This window comes from Zalophus californianus, chromosome 7 (genome assembly GCF_009762305.2).
Source record: "Zalophus californianus isolate mZalCal1 chromosome 7, mZalCal1.pri.v2, whole genome shotgun sequence".
In the NCBI taxonomy this organism is placed as follows: Eukaryota; Metazoa; Chordata; class Mammalia; order Carnivora; family Otariidae; genus Zalophus; species Zalophus californianus.
In genome coordinates, this window is record NC_045601.1 from 101496502 (window position 1) to 101509785 (window position 13284).

Consider the following 13284-nt stretch of genomic DNA (forward strand, 5'->3'; position numbering starts at 1 on the left):
TTTGCCTTTGAAATCAAGAGGGGCTGAATTTCATGAACTCTTACTACCAGCAGTACCTAAATTGTGGCATCTTAAAAATCAGTGCGTTCTGGCTTTGGTAGAGTCTGGAGGTAGGAAGCTGAGTCTTTGGCCTTAAACAGACAGCACAACAAACAGCCCACGCAGATACTGCATGGAACGAGCAGTTTTGCTGGACCTCAGTTCCCACTAGAGTGCGGGCAAGTCTCTTTTCACAAGCAAACCACTGCACACCTTGTTAAAACACACCTCACCCCTTTTGGGGACAAAACACTGTCATAATAGCCAAAGAGGATCTCTGCAGACAACTGGACTGAAGGAAAAAGAAGCCAAGACTCAACAGCAGAACACATGCAACACATGTAGGAGACACTCTCTGAGGCACCAGGCCTTGGGGGATAGGGCAAACTGCAATGCAAGGATCTCTACTTCATAAGGCTATTATTGTTAAGAGAAGAGAAGTAGCTAACTTTCCTAACACAGAGAAACAGACACAGAGAGTTAGACAAAATGAAGAGACACAGAAATAAACCCCAAATGAATGGAATACGACCAAACCACAGCAAGAAACCTAAGCAAAACAGATATAATATGCCTGATGGAGAATTTAAAGTAATAATCATAAAAATACTCACTAGGCTTGAGAAAAGAGTAGAAAGCATCAGTGAGATCCTTAACACAAAGATAAAAAAGAACCAATCAGGGATCAAGAACAAATAAATGAAATTAAAACTATACACGATGGAAAAAATAGCAGGCTAGATGAAGCAGATGAACAAATTAATGAACTGAAAGACAGACTAGTGGAAAGCAACCAAGACAGGCAAAGGAGAGTAAAGAAAATTATACAAATTGAGATTAGTTTTCCCTAATCTCTGGGAAGGTTGCAACTCTGCAACTCCATCAAGCATAACATTTGCATTATATAGGGATCTCAGAAGATGAAGAGAGAGAAAAGGGGGCAGAAAATTTATTTGAAGAAATAATAGCTGAACGCTTCCCTAATCTGAGGAAGGAACAGATATCCAGAACCAGGAGGCACAGATTCCCCCCAAAATTCAACCCAAGGAGGTCCACAACAAGACACATATTAATTAAAATGGAAAAAGTAGTGATAAAGAAAAAGAATTAAAAGCAGCAAGAGAAAAGAAGGTAGTTATATACAAGGGAAACCCCATAAGACTCTCAGGGGATTTTTCAGCAGGAACTTTGCCGGCCATTAGGGAAAGGCATGATATATTCAAAGTGCTGAAAGGAAAAAATCTGGATATTCTATCCAGAAAGACTATCATTCAGAATAGTAGGAGAGATAAAGAGTTTCTCAGATGAACAAAAGCAAAAGGAGTTCATGACCACTAAACCAGTCCTACAAGAAATATTCAGGGAGACTCTGAGTGGAAAAGAAAGATCATAAGTGAGAGTATGCAAAGTAAGAAATACAAAAGCAGTAAAAAATAAGTTTTTCAGTAAAAATCAGTCATTCATAAAATAAAAGGATATAACATATGACACCATATACCTAAAACATGGGGAGGAGAGGAGTAAAAATGGGTTTGAACTTAAGCAACCATCAACTTAATATAGACTTAATATAGACTGATATATTTAGAAGATGTTATATACAAACCTAATGTTAACCACAAATCAAAAACCATTAATAGCTATGCAAAAAATAAAGAGAAAGGAATCCAAGTATATCACTAAAGAAAGCCAACAAAACAGGAGAGAAAGAGAAGAAAGGATCAGAGAAAATATATAGATAAAAACACAAAACAACTATCAAAGTGGCAATCAATGCATATATATCAATAATTACGTTGAATGTAAATGGACGAAACTCTCCAATCAAAAGACTTAGGATGACAAAGTGCACAAAAAAAACCCCACCACCCATCTGTATGCTGCCTACAAGAGACTGATTTCAGACCTAAGATACATGCAGATTGAAAGTGAGGAGATAGAGAAACATTTATCATGCAAATGGATGTCAAAAGAAAGCCAGGATAGCAATACTTATATTAAACAAAATAGCCTTAAAAATTATTTATTTATTTATTTGACACAGAGAGAGCAGGAGTGGCAGAGGGAGAAGGAGAATCAGGCTCCCCCTGAACAGGGAGTCTGATGTGGGGCTATATCCCAGGACCCAGCCTATTTTGATGGTATTTTCATAGAGATTCCATTGAAAGTGTAGATTGCTCTGGGTAGCATAGACATTTTAACAATATTTGTTCTTCCAATAAATGAGCATGGGATGTTTTTCCATGTCTTTGTGTCTGTCTCAGTTTCTTTCATTAATGTTTCTGTAGTTTTTAGAGTACAGAAACTTTACCTCTTCGGGGTTTATTCCTGGGTGTCTTATGGTTTTTATGTCTTATGGTTTTTTGGTGCAATTGTAAGCAGGATCAATTCCTGAATTTCTCTTTCTTCTGTTTCATTGTTAGTGTATAAAAATGCAACTGATTTCTGTGCATTGATGTTATATCCTCCCACTTTGCTGAATTCCTGTATGAGTTCTGGCAATTTTGGGGTGGAGTTTTTTAGATATTCCACATAAAGTATCACATTATCAGTGAAGAGTGAGAGATTGACTTCTTCTTTGCCAATTTGGATGCCTTTTATTTCTTTTTGTTGTCTGATTGCTGAGGGTAGGACTTCTAGTACTATGTTGAACAACAGTGGTGAGAGTGGACATGGCATCCCTGTCGTATTCCTGATCTTAGGGGAAAAGCTGTCAGTTTTTGCCCATTGAGTATGATATTCTCTGTGGGCTTTTTGTAGATGGCTTTTATGTTATTAAGGTATGTTCCCTCTATCCCTACACTGTGGAGAGTTTTAATCAGGAAAGGATGCTGTATTTTGTCAAATGCTTTTTCTGCATCAGTTGAGAGGATCATATGGTTCTCGTCCTTTCTTTTATTAATGTGATGTATCACACTGATTGATCTGTGAATGTTGAACCACCCTTGCAGCCCAGGAATAAATCCCACTTGTGTGGGGAATAATCCTCTTAATGTACTGTTGGATCCTATTGGCTACTCTCTTGGTGAGTATTTTGGCATCCATGTTCATCAGGGATATTAGTTTGTAATTCTTTTTGATGGGGTCCGTCTGGTTTTGGGATCAAGATAATGCTGACCTCATGGAACGGGTTTGGAATTTTTCCTTCCATTTCTATTTTTTGAAACAGCTTCAGCAGAATAGGTATTATTTCTTTAAATGTTTGGTAGAATTCCCTTGGGAAGCCATCTGGCCCTGGGTTCTTGTGTTTTGGGAGGTTTTTGATTATTGCTTCACTTTCCTTACTGGTTATGAGTCTGTTCAGATATTCTATTTCCTCCTCTTTCATTTTTAGTAGTTTATAAGTTTCCAGGCATGCATCCATTTCTTCCAGATTGCCTAATTTGTTGGCATATAGTTGCTCATACATGTTCTTAAAATTGTATTTTCTTGGTGTTGGTTTATAAAGAAAGCAAAACTTACACAAAACTAAGATAGAATAGAGTGAAAGGAAGCCAAAAATGAAGAATATATCTATAAAATGTAAATGTAAAAATGATAGGTAAAAAAAGACTTAAAAACAAAGAGTTGATAAAGTAAGAAACTAGTTGTAAAGGGGAAAAAGAGAAATGGAAAATTTTAAACTGAAAGATAAATGAATCATGAGAAAAAACCTTGTATTCCATATACTATTTTCCCATAACACTGGAGATCTTCAGTCCTTTGAGGTCCATAAATTTGCTGTTCCCCTGTTCTTCCAGTTGCTCTTTTGGAGAAGGGGCCTGCTGTGCTGATTTTCAGGCATCTTTGCCTGGGCAGAGTTGCACCACTGTTGCTAGGCAGCCAGGCTCAGTGTAAACTCTTTCTGGTTGCTCTGTGTGGATTTTGTTCCCTGAAGGCTTTTTGCAGCATCTCTTTAGAGGATCAATATTAAAATGGCCGCACCCCCAATCTCCAGCCCCAGAGCCAAAAGATTGCAGTCCCTTCTCTTCAGCAAACCCTCGGGGATAAGCAGTCTTCACTTTTGTGTCTGCCAAATTCTGCTGACTCCTGTGTACACTCACTCCACCCCTCCCAGGGGAAGGCAGAGAGTCACCACATTCCTGTTTTTTGCACACGCTGAGAACTGTCTCCTGGTGGTGCATCCAACTGCTCCGTGCCTCCCAGGGGAAGGTGGAGGGTCCCCACATTCCTGTCCTCCACTAGGTCCCCACATAGAGAGCGGTCACCTGATTACCCCAGCTCATGGTTTATGGTGAACTGAGCTGAGACCTCCCCTTCCCAGGTTCACTAACCATAACCAGTTTCCTGCTTTAATCTTTGGGAACCCCACCGGCCCAGGCACACTCATTCTTTCTGTGATGCCAGGGATCCTGAGACCACACTGTCCCACCTAGAATACTGCTCCATTTCACCACCTAAGCACCTTTCAGGCAAGAATGTCTCTCACTGGAGCAGATTTCTGAGGGTTCTGATTTTGAGTTCCAGGGCTATATCACTTTCCAGTGCCAGCTTATGGAGGCTCCCTCTCCCCACAGCTTATCTTCTGATATATCCCCTCAGATTCACTTCCCTGCACCTCCTACATTGCAAAAAGTGGTCGCTTTAATACTTGTACTGTTCTAGATATTTTTTTCTTACATCTCAGGTTGAATTCATGGGTGTTCAGAATGATTTGATAGTTACCTAGCTAAATTCAAGGGACCAAATGAAACAAGGTCCTGCCCTACTCTCCTGCCATCTTGCCTTTCTTCCAAAATAGACTTTTAAACAAAGAGTGCAACAAAAGACAAAGGACCCTATATAATAATAAAGGGGACAATCCAACAAAAGGATATAACAATTGTAAATATTGATGCACCAAACATGGAAGACCCACATGCATAAAATAGTTAATAACAAACATAAAGGAACTAGTTGGTAGTAGTACAATAATAGTAGGGGACGATTACACCCCACTTACATTGATAGACAGATCATCCAAGCAGAAAATCAACCGGGAAAGGGTGGCTTTGAATGACAAACTGGGCCAGATGGATTTAACAGATATATTCAAAACATTCCATCCGAAAACACCAGAATACATATTCTTCTCAAGTGTAGATGGAAGATTTTTCAGAATAGATTACATATTAAGCCAAAACATGTTTCAACAATTTCAAAAAGACCAAACTCATAACATATGTCTTTTCTGACCACAACATCATTAAACTAGAAATCAACCACAAGAAAAAAATCTGGAAAATCCACAAGTACATGGAGGTTAAATAACATGCTACTAAACAATGAATGGGTAAGCCAAGAAATCAAAGAAGAAATCAAAAAGTACATTGAAACAAACAAACAAATGAAAACACCTGGTCCAAAATCTTTGGGATGCAGCACAAGTGCTGCTAAGAAGGAAATGTATAGGAATACAAGCCTATCTCAAGAAGAAGCAAGACAAATTTCAAATAAACAACATAAGCTTACACCTAAAGGAACTAGATAAAGAAGAACAAAAAAACCCAAAACCAGCAGAAGGAAGAAAATAATAAAGATTAGAGCAGAAATAAATGATAGAGAAACTAGAAAAACAATTAAATAGATCAATGAAACTAGGAAGTGGTTTTTTTGAAAAAAATCAACAAAATTGATAAACCTCTAGCCAGACTTACCAAAAACACAGGGAGGACCCAAATAAATAAAACCACTAACAAAAGGGGCTCCTGGGTGGCTCAGTCCGTTGAGTGACTGCTTTCAGCTCAGGTCATGATCCTGGAGTCCCAGGATCAAGTCCCGCATCAGGCTCCCTGCTCAGTGGGGAGTCTGCTTCTCCCTCTGACCCTTCCCCTTTCATGCTCTCTCTTTCTCTCATTCTCTCTCTCTCAAATAAATAAATAAATAAATAAAATCTTAAAAAAAAACACTAACGAAAGAGGAGAAAGAACAACCAATACCACAGAAATACAAATAATTGTAACAAAATATTATGAAAATCTATACGCCAACAAATTGTACAACCTGTGAGGAATTGCTAAGTTCCTAGAAACACATAACTTACCAAAACTAAAGTCAGAAGAAATAGAAAATTTGAACAGACCAATAACCAGCAATGCAATTGAATCAGTAAGCAAAAAACTCCCCCCAAAAAACAAAAATCCAGGACCAAACAGCTTCACAGGAGAATTCTACCAAACATTTAGAGAAAAGTTAATACCTACTTTTCCTATTTGAAAAAATAGAAGAGGAAAGAAAACTTCCAAATTTATTCTATGAGACTAGTATCACCATGATACCAAAACTAGATAAAGACACCACAAAATAAGAAAACCACAGGCCAATATCTCTTATGAATATATATGCAAATATCCTCAACAAAATATTAGCAAACCAAATGCAAGAATTCATTTAAAAAACCATACACCACGATCAAGTAGGATTTAATCCCAAGATGCAAGGGTGGTTCAATATTGATAAAACAATCAACACAAATCATTACATGAATAAGAGAGAGGATAAAAATCATACAATCATTTCAATAGATACAGAAAAAGCATTTGACAAAGCACAACATCAATTCATCATAAGAAAAACCTCTGCAAAGTAGGCCTAGAAGGAATGTACCTCAACATCATAAATGCCTTATGTAAAAAACTCACAGCCAACATCATACTCAATGGTGAAAAACTGAGAGCTTTCCCCCTTAGGTCAGGAACAAGACAAGGATGTCCACTCTCACCACATTTACTCAACAGAGTTCTAGAAGTCTGAACCACAGCAGTTAGAACACATAAAGAAATAAAAGGCATCCAAATTGGTAAGGACGAAGTAAAACTCATTATTTGCACATGACATGATACTCTATATAGAAAACCCTAAAGACTCCACCAAAACACTGCTAGAACTGAGACATAAATTCAGTAGTCATAGGATACAAAATCAATGCACAAAAATCTGTTGCATTCCTATAGGCTAATAATGAAGCAGCAGGAAGTGAAAATAAGAAAAGAATTCCATTTATAATTGCACCCAAAACAGGGAAATATCTAGGAATAGACTTAACCAAAGAGGTGAAAGGCCAGTACTCTAGAGAGAGAGACAGCAAGAGAGGGAACACAAGCAGGGGGAGTGGGAGAGGGAGAAGCAGGCTTCCCGCTGAGCAGGGAGCCTGATGTAGGACTGGATCCCAGGACCCTGGGATCATGACCTAAGCCAAAGGCAGACGCCTAATGACTGAGCTACCCAGGTGCCCCTAGATCTGTCTCTTGAGAAAAGGGAAATAAAAGCAAAAATAAACTACTGGGACTACAACAGAATAGAAAGCTTCTACACAGCAAAGGAAACAACAACACTAAAAGGCAAACTCCTGAATGGGCAAAGATATTTGCAAATGATATATCTGATAGTTAGTATCCAAAATATTTAAAGGACTGATACAACTCAACACCCAAAAATAAATAATCTAATTTAAAATGGATAGAAGACATGAACAGACATTCTCCAAAGAAGACATATGGATGGCCAAGGGACACATGAAAAAATGCTCAACATCACTCATTATCAGCAAATGCAAGTCAAAACTACAAAGAGATATCACCTCACACCTGTCAGAATGGTTTTAATCAAACACAAGAAACAACTTGTTGGCAAGAATGTGGAGAAAAACGACCCTCATGCACTGTTGGTGGAAATGCAAACTGGTACAGCCACTGTGGAAAACAGTGTGGAGTTTCCTCAAAAAGTTAAAAATGGAGGTACCCTAGGATTCAGTAATTGTACTACTGTGTATTTACCCAAAAACTACAAAAACACTAATTCAAAGGAATATGCACATCCCTATGTCTATAGCAAAATTATTTACAATAGCCAAACTATGGAAGCAGCTCAAGTGTCCACTGACAGATGAATGGATAAAGAAGATGTGCCATATATATAAAATGGGATATCATTCAGCCATAAAAAGAATGAAATATTGCCATTTGCAACAACATGAATGGAGCTAGAGTATAAGGCTAGTTGAAATAAGTCAGTCAAAGACAAATACCACATGAATTCACTCATTTTGGAATTTAAGAAACAAGACAAATGAGCAAAAGGAAAAAGAGAGTCAACTCAAGAAACATACTCTTAAATGTGGAGAACAAACTGATGAGTATCTGAGGAAAGGTGGGTGTGGAGAATGGGTGAAATAGTGATGGAGATTAAAGAGTACACCGATCAAGATGAAAAAAAAAGTTAAGTGATTTTTTTTAAAAAAAGAAGAGAAAAGAAAGGTAAAATCTCTCTTTACAAATTAAAATATTTGTAGAAATTCCAAAGGAATCTACGAAAAAGCCTATAAGAACTAATAAGCAAGTTTAGTAAGGTCACTTGTTTATGGGTGGAGGGGGAGGGGAGCATCTTACATATAAAGTAGCAGGGTAAGAATTAGAGTGGATTTCTCTGCCGAATACATGCAAGACACTAGCCCCCAGCTCTCAGGCATTTTCAACACTGCACCTTTGAGCTCAGCACACTGCTAACTTTTGATTTTACATGAATATTTAGAAGTACCTGTACTGTTCCTTTCAATAGTGGAGATGTGCTTTCAAGTGACTCAAAACCTACAAGCTCTCTTCTATTCTGGATTTGCCCTCCCTACCAACTTCATCATCAACACCGTCTTTTAAATCTCTTCAAATCCCAACTTTTGTTCAATTTCTACTGTTCTAAAATTAATATGGGAAATTGTCACCACATTCTTATTTTTCTGTCACCAATTTCTCCACTCTGCAAATCACCCTGCATAGTATTATTGGGTGGAGTTCTTTTTTTTTAAGTTTTTATTTAAGTTCCAGTTAGTTAACATACAGCGGAATATTAGCTTCGGGTGTACAATATAGTGATTCAACACCCAGTGCTCATCACAACAAGAGCAATCCTTCATCCCCATCTCCTGTTTCATACCTGCCCCTAACTCACCTCCCCTCTGGTAACATCAGTTTGTTCTCTATAGTTAAGAGTCCATTTCTTCATTTGCCTCCCGCTCTCTCTCTCTTTTATTTTTCCTTTGCACCTGTTCTTATGGCTAAGTAATATTCTATTTGGTAGCTTTTATTAAATAATATTTGATCATAAAATTTCCCAATTATCTAAACATCAATGAAATTATTTTCCCATGTTATACAAAGAAGCAAGTCTCCTTAGACTTCTATACAAAATTATCCCAACATTTTAAACAGCCTATCATACTGACTTACATACACCTTGTGATACATTGATTTGTCTGTTTCTGCCCTTTCAAACAAGTGTTCAAAACTTTTTTTTTCTGATCAAGTCACATACATTTTTCAGAGAAATTCAAATGTCACTGTACCTTCTAATTTTTAACCCAGATAATATTAACTCAGAATTCCCAATTATTGATATTTCCTGTTCCAACTACTTAGCACTAAACTACACTACCTGGTAATGTTCATATGTGTGCATTTTTCTACCAGTATTATAAGTCTTAGAGGAAAAAGATGTTGTTTGTTTTTCTCTACATTTCCTAAGAATCTAGGCCAAGTCAATATTTATTCTCTCAACAAATATTTATAAACTATTACCTAAGTAGGAAAAGTTTGGGCGACGTTACAAGGAGTAGAAGCAGTTCGTGGAAGTGTTATGTTTAGACTCTCTTTTTGGTCTGGAGAAAATCAGGTCCTGATGCCCAAGGAGCAAAGGGATTATGTGAAGGAGGAAAAAGTTACAAGATGTGGTGTCAGTTTTCATGGGGGCACGCCTGACCGAGACTGAGATTTCTGAAGAGAAACTAAAAGTAGTTCCAGAAGACACAAGGCAGAGCTTCCCCACCGCCAGCTGTTTTCAGAGAGCAGAACAAATGACCCAGGCCCAGGAATCCCTGACATTTGATGATGTGGCTGTGGACTTCACCTGGGAAGAGTGGCAGCTCCTGGCCCCGGCTCAGAAGGACCTGTACCGGGACGTGATGTTGGAGAACTATAGAAACCTGGTGTCAGTGGGTTTTCACACCAGCAAGCAAGATGTGCTCTCCAAGTTGGATCAAGGAGAACCAACATGGACAGTGGAAGATGACATCCCCTGTCAAATCCATTCAGAAACCTGGGAACTTGATGACTATTTGCCAGAGCACTTACAAAATGAAATCCTGGAGAATAGCCTAGAACGATGGCACAAACATAAAATATTTGAAAATAACGTTCATCAGAGCACAGCTCATTTCGTGTTAAGGCAAAATCATGATATGTGTGATTTACATGGAAAAACTGTGAAACCAAACTTAACTTTACTTCACCAGAGCAGAAGCTATGAAATAAAGAACCCTGCAGATCTTACTGGATATGGAAAATCCTTTCTACATGTTAATAACGAACAGTTTCATCCCAAAATTAAATTCCCTGAAAGCAGAAAACACAAAAAACAGACAAGCCTCATGTATGCAGTGAATGTGGGAAAGCCTTCATCAAGAAGTCCGGGCTCACTGATCACCAGATCATTCATACAGGAGAGAAACCCCACAGGTGTAGCCTGTGTGGGAAAGCATTCTCCAGAAAGTTCATGCTCACCGAACACCAGAGAACACATACAGGAGAAAAACCCTATGAATGCACTGAATGTGGCAAAGCCTTCCTGAAGAAAGCAAGGCTCAATATACATCAGAAAACACATACAGGAGAGAAACCATATATATGCAGTGAATGTGGAAAAGGCTTCATCCAGAAGGGAAATCTTATTGTACATCAGCGAATCCATACTGGAGAGAAACCTTATATATGCAATGAGTGTGGGAAAGCTTCATCCAGAATACATGCCCGATGGCACATCAAAGATTTCACACAGGAAAGACTCCCTTTGTGTGCAGTGAATGTGGAAAATCCTGTTCCCAGAAGTCAGGTCTCATTAAACATCAAACAATTCACACAGGAGAGAAACTCTTTGAATGCAGTGAATGTGGGAAAGCCTTTACCACAAAGCAAAAGCTCATTGTCCTTCAGAGAACTTACACAAGTGAAAGACCCTATATCTGCCATGAGTGTGGGAAAGCTTTTGCCTACATGTCTTGCCTTGTTAAACACAAGAGAACACACACAAGAGAGAAATGTGGAAATTCAGTCAAAATGGAAAATCCTCCCTCAGAGAATCACAGCTTATCACAGACTAGCAGTGCCATGCAGGAGAAAGACCTTGTCAATACAGTGAATATGCAAGTGCCTTCTGCGGCTTGTCAGACGCCACTAAACATCAGTGGGCTCTTAGCAAATAGGAATGTGGTCATATTGGGACAGGCTGCAGCCAGATGTGCACCCTCAGGAGACAACAGAGGATTTACACAGGACAGAAACCTTATGAATGCAGTGAATGTGCTTATGCCTTCAGCGGTCAATTACGTCTTATTTTATGTCACAGAAAACCAGTAGGAGAAAGCTCAGAGACCTTCTATGTGGAGAAGAGTTGAGCAAAAATTTCTAGGTCATAGTATGGCTGAAAAGTATATACTGAGAGGAACTATATAAATGCCAAGGCTGGGAAAGCCTGATCTCCTCATCCTATTAAAAATATGCATTGATACACAGGCATAATCTGATGTCAACCCAAATACATACACCTCAATTGCTGTATTGTGCCTGTTAAAGGAATGAAGGAAGGCTGAGTTCAATAAGTGGAGGGAATAAGTCGGTGAATTTTAAAAACAAACAAGAAAATTTGTATCTGGAATGCTATGAACGAAAAATCAAGAAAGGGCTAACATTGGGTGGGTGGGATATGGGCCATGTGTATATTAATTCAGTTTCTGCAGGCCAAGGTGAAGGATTAATTGGAAATTGGGATGTTTGCTGTAAACTCTTAGAAGTTTATTTTATGCAGAGGCACTTACAAAACAGCAGCCTTAGACTGAGTCAGTTCATTCATTTACCGAGTATTTGTTAAATACTCCCTTTGTACTGCGTTCTGTTTGAGGAGGTGAAGATTCAGTGGTAAAACAGAAAAAGGCCCTGGTCTCTTGGAGAGAGCATTGAGGTAACCAGATTATCTTTAAGTGGTACATTCATACCAGCTAATCTAGTAAGAGGATGTAAATATCTATTCCAGGTGAAATAGATACTGTCTTGGTACATTCTGGTTGATAAGAGCATAGTGTAGCCTGGATGGCTTATAAAAAGAGAAATTTATTTTTTAAAAAAAGAAGTGCAAAGTTCCTATACAATAAAAGTTTCAAAACTTTCTAAAAAAAACTATTACCTAAGTAATTTGGATCATGCTAGGCTTTTGACATACAACAATAATCAAAAGAGATATAGTCCACTTCTCAAATATATATTTACTCACAATATCTACCACTACAACACTTAAGTTGCTCTCATTCTGACATCATCTATGGAAAAAAGTAATAATTATAGGTATGGTGTCTCCCAGAATGAAAAATAGGATATTCCTAGTAAATTATAGGCTGCTACAGGATGACGATTATGTTGCACTAATAAAAAAAAATGTATGAAGCAATTCCATTTATAAGTAAGTGAGTAGCAATTTTGTGGATATAAGTATTTGAAATATTAAATTAATGATCTAAGCAAGATACAGTGAAAACATGAATATAGCAGTGAGAAAGACAGATCAGGGATGGATTTTGTAAACTTTCAGAAAGGCAAACTGTCAGAAGTTAACTTGATTAATGGAACCATAAGAGTAAAGCAGGCTAGGATGACTTCTAAATTCCAATTTTTTTTTTTAGTTAGTGGTACTTGAACTGAAATAGCAGTAAAAAAGAACTAAAATAATATCTGTGCATTGGTCTCTTGGAATTTTAACATTGCCAGGGGAAAATGACACTCGGTACTAGGAGACAGTGTTTGTTAGAGTTAACAATTGTGCATAGGTGAGTCTCAAATGTTGGAATGAAAAATCCAAGCCTCTTTGCCTGGGGTAGAGAGAGTTAATGTGTGATGGGTGTTGATCTTTGGTTCGTCATCTTTTGACCAAACCTGTCTTCTATGTGATGAATTAATTCATTACTTTAAATCTTGAGAACAACTAAGCATAGGAGGAAATGCATCTATTACTCATCTGCCCTCTGTGAAGACAGGCACTACATCTTCAACCAACGCCAGATATACCAGATGACCTTGAAGTCACCAGCCTGGGATCAGGAATTCTCGGCATTTTCCTAAGACCTACTCTTAATTGGATTTCTTAACCACAAAACCACAAAAATTGGAAGGGAAGAGGGGCAAGAATGTCCGCCTGGGTGGCTCAGATGGTTAAGCATTTGCCTTCGGCTCG

At 38.1% G+C, this 13284-nt stretch overlaps 1 protein-coding gene across 1 annotated transcript; it reads left to right on the plus strand.

Moving 5' to 3' along the window:
- Positions 1–9677: 9677 nt before the first annotated feature.
- LOC113927348 (zinc finger protein 350-like) lies at positions 9678–11420 on the plus strand. Its single transcript, XM_027603124.2, is given in 3 exon segments — positions 9678–10400; positions 10403–10792; positions 10795–11420. Coding segments are annotated over 3 exon segments (1665 nt in total). The 5' UTR covers positions 9678–9751.
- The last annotated feature ends 1864 nt before the right edge of the window (positions 11421–13284 follow it).